We start from the raw sequence: 8,929 nt of genomic DNA, 5'->3' as shown, positions 1-8,929 counted from the left end.
TTTTTTTTTTATAATGTCGATTACTTACTTGTTCATATTTACTTACTTTAAATATTTTTGTAGGCGGTTCCTAAAAGGAAAGGAGGCCGTTTAGTTGGGTTGGCCCGTCGTGCTTCTTCGTATCCGGCATCTTCTTCGCAAGCTCCGTATGCCGATCCCATGATTCTCGAGGAGCTACATGACAAAGATGAACGGATTGGGGCATTGGAGGAGCAGAACACCACTATCCTTTCGGAGAATGCCACTATCCGTTCGGAGAATGCCACTATCCTTGCTGAGTTGGCATCCCAGAAGAAGTTCAACACCGAGATTATGCAGAAGCTAGATCGTTTGATGTCTTCGAGTTCTTCTTAGTTTATTTCGGCTTTATAAAACTTTCGGAATGTTTTTTTTTTCTATTTCGGTTTGTATGAATTTTAAACTTTATGAATGTTTTTTTCCTATTTCGGTTTTTATGAATTTAAATTTTATAATATTATTAGTTTTAAATTTCCAATTTTTTAAATTTATTAATATCAAAAAATATATAAAAATGCAAAATTAATTTGTAAAAAAAAAGGTTATATACCGACGGACAACGGTCGTCGGAATATGCCGACGGACATATATCCGTCGGAATTTACCGACAAACTCATTTCCGTCGGAATATACCGACGAACGTGGTTCGTCGGTATATTCCGACGACCGATGTCCGTCGGTAAATTCCGACGCCCAAAGTTCGTCGGAATTGTAGTTTTTCGATGAACTCTGGTCTCGTGTAGCCGCATCGTAATATCGTCGGAAGTTCGTCAGAATGACGTTTCTCGGTATTCGTCAGAAAGTCGTCGGAATTTCTGACGAAATTCCGACGAATTTTTTTTTTCCGACGAAACGATACCGACGGACGGGTTCCTAGGAAATTCGTCGGAATAGACCGATTCCGACGAATTTCCGACGATTTCGGCCATCAGAATCCCCCTGTTTTCTTGTAGTGAATGAGACCCTTCGAGGTGGAAAGGGAAGTTCGGCATAGATTAGTCAGAAGATCCAGGAAGTTCAGTCGTGGGAACGAGATGTTATGAAAGACACCATTCTAAAAATAATAGACAAGCAAGTGACTAAATCTCAATGTCACAATCAACCTAGAACTTGGCAACGGCGCCAATTTGATGTTAGGAGTTTTCAAGGCTCCTACTCAAATGTTGTAGTATAAAAGATTGTCGAACCAATCCTAGGTGATTCTAAAGCAAAGTGAATGCAAGTTCATGCTTAAGCTAAGTGCGATCCGGTTTTAAAGATGGTATGAACTAAGAACTAATTAGCTAATGCAATAAAGTAATGATCTTTCTTTTCTCAATATGAAGCAAGAGGACTCATGGGGCTAGGCATTTGATCTTGGGTGATGTAGATCCAATCTCAGGGTGGCAAGCTATCAATCAAACACTTTCCTTATGCCTAGACACTAAGATAAACAAGCTCTATCTTTAGATGAATGTTCTTTTGCTAAAGTAACTCAAGCATCTAATCTCTTAGGTTGAATGTTACTAAAGAAAACATGGAGAACAAGTCTAATAGCAATCTTAACTCCTTTAGCAACTAATCTCTTAGGTAAAGCAAGCTAAAAGCATTGAAGAGTTGGTTAAGGCATTTCATCATACACCTTGTGGGCAGGAAATGCCTAGAGATCTATTTTAGTATGATCAAGACTAAAATAGCATTGAGAACCCTCAACAAGCATAGAAACAAGTAGATCTAATACTAAACACCCTAGATCTTCTCTAATCACCCTTAATCACCCTAGCCCATGAATCCAAGATTCGTCTACTCACTAATAGACATGAATATCCCCAAAACCATGAATGATTCAAGGTTAAACATGATTAGAGAGCAAGATAATCACACAAACACAATGAATATAGATGAAAAATGATTCAAGATCCAAATTTTCTTTAAAGAGGTTTATGTGTTCTTGGAGAGTCTAAAGTTTCAGTGGTCATCATCTAATCACCTCAAACTTTAGATTAAATACACCTTCTTATACATTTATGGTTAATTAATTTAGACTTATGGTTTAAATTTGGAGATAGAGTTTAGGATTTAAAATAGTATTTTAAAAATATTTTTTATAAAATATTGAACTTCAAAATACATTTGAAATTGAAAAAAAAATGAGAAAATTTCTAATATTGAATTAAAATTTTAAATATTTTTATATATTTATTTGTATTTATATATCTGTAAAATAAGAGTATAATTGTCATTTACCTTTTTCATGAAGCCTATTTTTTCTTTGAGTATTCTTCTGGTCAAAAAATATTTTTGGGTTGTTTCTTGGAGATTTTCCTTTTATTTTTATTATTATTATTATTATTATTATTATTATTATTATTATTATTATTATTATTATTATTATTATTATTATTATTATTATTATTATTATTATTATTATTATTATTATTATTATTATTATTATTATTATTATTATTATTATTATTATTATTATTATTATTATTATTATTATTATTATTATTATTATTATTATTATTATTATTATTATTATTATTATTATTATTATTATTATTATTATTATTATTATTATTATTATTATTATTATTATTATTATTATTATTATTATTATTATTATTATTATTATTATTATTATTATTATTATTATTATTATTATTATTATTATTATTATTATTATTATTATTATTATTATTATTATTATTATTATTATTATTATTATTATTATTATTATTATTATTATTATTATTATTATTATTATTATTATTATTATTATTATTATCACTACTACTATTATTATTATTATTATTAATATTATTATTATTATTACTATTATTATTATTAAAATAGTATTTTTTTAAAAAAAATTATAAAAAACTGAACTTCAAAATAAATTTGAAAATTTGAAAAAACGAGAAGATTTCTAATATTGAATTAAAATTTAAATATTTTTACCTATTTATTTGTATTTATATATCTGCAAAATAAGTGTATAATTGTTATTTACCTTTTTCATGAAGCCTTTTTTTTCTTTGAGTATTCTCCTGGTCAAAAACATTTTTTGGGTTTTTTCTTGGAGATTTTCCTTTATTATTATTATTATTACTACTATTATTATTATTATTATTATTATTATTATTATTATTATTATTATTATTATTATATGTGTATATTCATATATATTTTAATAGTTGTATATATGTATTTATCAACAGTGATAGTTTTACTTTTACACATGGTGATCTATCTAATCTTTTAGTCAGATGTGCATACACAATTCATAGTTATCGTAAATTTGTAATTTATATATTAGTATATTTATATTGCTATATATGCACAGTACGTATGATAAATATAGTTCACACTAAATTAATCATTTCCAACATTATTGAACTAGGGTGCACGTTTTCCTCTCTTTGTTTTTTTGAAGGCTGCCTCTCTTTGTTTTGCACATACCTTTTTATTTCCACAATCAGATTTATAAAAGCAAAAAGTGTACACCACTTTACAGAGAAAATGCCATAAATATACTAATATATAATCCCAGTACATAACTGTTAATATTATCAACAGACATGTTATAATTCTCTATTTTCCAAGTCATATATATGGCCGGCTCTAGAATAATACATATAATACAATTTCTTACAATAGTTTTGTATATATATCAAGACAAACCTAGAAAAAAATCTCAACAAGAGTAAATTATGATCTTCCAAACGTAACATAATAAAACCATATTGTAAAGGATTAATCAAATACTCTCTAAAACAGCCATTAATAATTAATATCCATTGTCTACAAAACGATAATTAATATCTACGCCTTTCTCTTCTATAAATACACACACACTCGTTATATACAGCACAAACGTTCAGCTACATGCACAAAGAACCACAAGCATGACTAAGCTCATCCTTAATTATCCTTGTCGCAGAAATTTTCCTCCTCACCGCCATTGCTTCAGCTGAAGATGGCTTCGCAAGAACCATGAACAAAAAACTCATCGACCTCCCAGATCATGAGACACTCACCCATCTCCGGCTCTACTGGCACGACTCCACACGCGGTCAAAACCCTAGTACCGTCAGGATCCAACAACCGGTCTCGAATTCCTCCTTATTCGGATCCATCTCCATGATGGACGATGCGTTGACAACGGATGTGATGAAGAACTCGACTGTGGTTGGCCAGGCCCAAGGGATTTATGCGGGAGCGGCCCAAGGAGAGATAGGTTTATTGATGGTGATGAACTTTGCTTTCAAAACCGGGAAGTATAACGGGAGTACGATCACGATCCTTGGTAGGAACGTTGTGATGGAAAAGGCTAGGGAAATGTCGGTGGTCGGAGGAAGCGGGATGTTCGGGTTTGCTAGAGGTTATGTCGAGGCTCGGACCAAGTTTCTTGATCTCAAGTCCGGCGTAGCCATTGTTGAGTATAACTGTTATGTCTTGCATTACTAATCATAACTATGCTTTTGTTCGTTTGTAATGTTGTTAAGTAACATTTGCATTTGACGAATGTTATTGTCTGTTTTCCTTTTTGTTGTTGTATGTCATGTTGTGTACCGTGGTGTGATCGTTGTGGGAATGTTCTCTAGTATATATTCCCATTTAAATAATTTTGGAATGATCATGAGCACAATCATGATCTAATCAAACCTTATAGTATAAATACTTTGTTGTTTAAGAAGAGTTTTGTCAAAGTGGCAATATTAGTATCCAGTATTCAAAGAAGGATTCTTAGATCCGAAGAAATTGTCTTAACAGTAATTGACTAATTGGTCTCAGATTTGTAAGAAAAAAATCCCAACAAAAGCTCAATATTGTAAATTTTTAACAAAAGCTCTTATTTTTGTTTGAGAAATTCTTGGGTTCACCCCTAGGGTGAACCTCTAGGTTCACCATCCAATAGTATTTGAGTATTTGATATTTGATATCTTTTGAAAAAGCAAATAAAATTGAATATCCAAATTAGATTATATTTTTAAATAAAATAATAAAAATACATAAAAATAGTTACAAAAAATAAATTAATTAATATTGTTAAGTCTTCAGCAAAATACTAAATCCAATACCCTAAATCCTAAACCCTAAACCCTAAACGTTAAACCTTTAACTTTGGATAAACACTAAACCGTTGGAAAATCTTAAACCCGAAATCATACATTAAAAACTAAATTTTCATAACACTAAACCCTAAATCCTAATCACTAAACCCTAAACCCTTGGGTAAACTCTCAACCCTTGGATAAATCATAAACTCTAGGGTTTAATTTTAAATATTTTTGATTTAGAGTTTATGATTTATCCAAGGGTTCAGGGTTTATCCAAGGGTTTAGTGTTTAGTGATTAGGGTTTAGGGTTTAGTTTTATTAAGATTTAGTTTTTAATGTATGATTTAGGGTTTAAAATTTTCAAATGGTTTACGGTTTATCCAAGATTTAAGGTTTATAATTTAGGGTTTAGGGTTTAGGATTTATGGTATAGGATTTAGTATTTTGCTAACAGTTTAACAATATTTTTTTTTTTTTTTTTTGTAACTATTTTTATGTATTTTTATTGTTTTATTTTAAAAATATAATCTTATTTGAAAATTCATTATTATTTCTTTTTTAAAATATCAAATACTCAAATACTATTGATTGGTGAATCTCGAGGTTCACCCTAGGGGGTGAACCCAAGAATTTCTCTTTTTGTTTTCAATTTACTCCCATGCGGTAATGTATATAGTTGTACCATGACCAATGAGGGTGTTGAAATCCACGGCTGAAAAACATCCGGTGAGGGTGTTGAATTCTTATGTTAATCTACATGTTTTCAACATGCCTTGGAAAGTTTCAGCTCTTGAAAAAAAATTTTGTGGTCCCGAAATGACACGTGGCGCACTGTGAGTGGGTAGAGAGGGTTGGGAGAGTGCACGCACGCGCGCATGATTACATGATTTTTTTTCTTTTTTTAATTCACGATAATATTTAAATGCTCTCTTCTCATTGGCTATACAGATTTCCTTTGATATTTATCCCCACCCAATAATTAGAACCCATTTATTTATAATATAACTATTTTAAAAAATATCAAAATTATATCAAAATTCAAATTTTTTTTTTATCTATAAATAGAGACTACGCTCATTTCGTTTGGATACAGAAAAAAAACATCATTTTTTCATTATAATCAACTATTTTAGTGTTTAAATCTTTTTTTTGGTTAAATGGATCCCAATAATAATCATTTTAACACCCAAAGCTCTTCTAATTTTCCGTTTAACTTCCAAAATTCCAACAATTATCAATTTCAAAACCAAACTTCCAACCAACCCCAAAATATACCAAATTATGGTTTCCCACCAAATTTCTTCATGCCATCATCTATTCTGAATTATCCTCCAAATTACGGATCAATGATGCAATATTTTTCTTAAACACCTCCACTTTCTTCTACTCCTTCCGAGAGAAACTGAATTTCCCGAATTTTCTACCCAAATAGCTCTTGGTGGCATGAGTGGTTCTAGCGAACTCATTCCCGACGCAAATCCAGATGAATCAGCTCAAGCTCGCCGTAGAAACCCTAAGTGGACCACCGGTCAAAACTTGGTGCTACGTAGTGGATGGATTAAATATGGGACAGACAGCATTGTTGGCATGAACCAGAAAAGCGAAGCATACTGGAGTAAAATTTCTGAGTACTGTAATGAGCATTGCTCATTTGATTCTCCCCATGATGGAGCTTCATGCATAAATCATTTCAACTATTTGAATAAAAAGTTGAGCAAATGGAGTGGGGCTTACGATAACGCTGGGCGTATGCAACAAAGTGGATGGTCGGAGAATGATGTAATGTCAAAAGCGCATGAATTATATTCAAGTGGTAAGAATGAACATTTCAATTTAATGTCGGAGTGGCTTACTGTTCGTGATCAACCGCGCTATGGTAGTCAAGTAGAAGGAAATACTAGCTCTACAAGTAATGGATCTAAGAGATCCCAAGAGAGTGATGCCAATGATTCGAACTCCGTAGGATCAAACTCTGTAGGATCAAGTGCTCTTCCAATGGGGAGAGAGGCAGTAAAAAAAAAAGGCAAAAAGAAAAGCAAAGGCGCATCTTTGGAAACCGTCAACGAAGAGTGGAATGAATACAAACAATTCAAAGAGCAAGAAATGGAATGATTGGACAAAATAGCCAAGACACAAGAGGAGGCAAACCGATTGATGAAAGAAAAGATTGAAACCAAAAAAAATGAAGATGTTCTTGAAGCTAAGTGAAAAAGAACATCTTGATGAGAAGAACAAACAGCTGTTAGAGAAGTTGAGCAACGATCTATTTGGAAATTAGTAATGTATGTTTGTATTTTTCTTTTAATAATGTGTGTTTATATTTTTCTTCCTTAATAATGTATGTTTTTGTTTTTTCGACTTTAATAATGCGTGTCATTTTTCACTTTAATAATTTTTGTTTGTATGCAATCCGTGACTTTCTGATTTTGTAGAGAATCCAATCATTATCTATTATTTATGCCAATTTAATGTTTGTTTGGAGTCCAGAATTTTCATCCACTCAGTCTTTTATAAATGGAAACTAATTTTCCCGTAAATGTATCAATAAGACAATTTCATCTTACAAAAAAATATCAATGGATCCATCAGAATTTCCTTTCGATATCGAAGTGTACAAAAAATAGTGTGAGCTTGAAGAGAGGTATATCGTACACCGGTTTAGAGAGCGCGGAAAAAAATTTGAGGAAGACCATACGTCTCGTAGCAAGAGAAAATACTTCAAGAGAGATCATGTAGCAGTGAATCAAAGGCTGATTGATGACTACTTTGCCAATCAACCTACATATGATGAACAAATGTTTCGTCGGCGATTCCGGATGCGAAAACATGTTTTTCTTCGGATCGTTGGACCTATCAAGCAGTGACAACTATTTCACCCAACGAGTTGACGCAGCAAATAAGGATGGTATTTATCCATTAGCAAAATGCACTACTGCCATGCGAATGTTAGCGTATGGTGTTGATGCCGATGTGATTGACGAATATATCAAGATAGGAGGTACTACAGCATTGGAGTACTTGCGCCGTTTCTGTAAAGGAATCATACGGTTGTATGAGCAAGAGTATCTCAGAGCTCCAACTCAAGATGACTTGCAAAACTTTTTGCATGTCAGTGAGATGAGGGGGTTTCCAGGGATGATCGGGAGTATTGATTTTATTCATTGGGAATGGAAAACTTGTCCAACAGCATGGGAAGGTTAGTTTACTCGGGGAGATAAGAGAACCACCACGGTTATACTTGAAGCAGTTGTGTCTCATGTTCTATGGATTTGGCATGCCTTTTTTGGATGTCCGGGAACATTAAACGATATAAATGTTCTAGATCTTTCGCCGGTGTTCGATGATGTTGAACAAGGTAATACTCCAAGAGTAAAGTTTTTCTGTAAACCAACGTCCATATGACATGGCATACTATCGAGCTGATGGTATCTATCCTTCTTATCCAACTTTCGTCAAATCAATCCGACTTCCTCAAAGTGAACCAGACAAGTTATTTGCAAAATATCAAGAAGGGTATCAGAAGGACATCGAACGCGCATTTGGGGTATTACAGGCTCGGTTTAAAATCATTCGTGAACCAGCTCGCATGTGGGAGATATTGTATCTTGCTATCATCATGCGGTCATGTATCATTGCATAATATGATTGTTGAGGATGAACGAGATACATATGCTCATAATTGGACAAATTATGATCAATCTGAGGCAAGTGGTTCGAGTACACCACAACCATTTTCTACTGAGGTGCTACCAGCATTTGCAAATCATGTGCGTACTAGATCTGAATTACGTGATTCAACTATACATCATGAATTGCAATCAGATTTAGTTAAACACATATGGGCAAAATTTGGAATGTTTCATGGTTAA

General features: G+C 32.4%; 1 protein-coding gene and 1 pseudogene across 1 annotated transcript; both read left to right on the top strand.

Moving 5' to 3' along the window:
- Positions 1–3,857: 3,857 nt before the first annotated feature.
- LOC106292356 (dirigent protein 22-like) lies at positions 3,858–4,698 on the top strand. Its single transcript, XM_013727950.1, has one exon. The coding sequence runs from the start codon at positions 3,994–3,996 to the stop codon at positions 4,465–4,467; it is 474 nt and encodes a 157-aa protein (XP_013583404.1). The 5' UTR covers positions 3,858–3,993; the 3' UTR covers positions 4,468–4,698.
- A 1,805-nt stretch (positions 4,699–6,503) lies between these two features.
- On the top strand, positions 6,504–8,929 carry LOC106339809 (annotated as a pseudogene).

This window comes from Brassica oleracea, chromosome C1 (assembly GCF_000695525.1).
Source record: "Brassica oleracea var. oleracea cultivar TO1000 chromosome C1, BOL, whole genome shotgun sequence".
Classification (NCBI taxonomy): Eukaryota; Viridiplantae; Streptophyta; class Magnoliopsida; order Brassicales; family Brassicaceae; genus Brassica; species Brassica oleracea.
The sequence above is the reverse complement of the archived record's forward strand: the minus strand, read 5'-3'. Positions and strand labels throughout refer to the sequence as shown.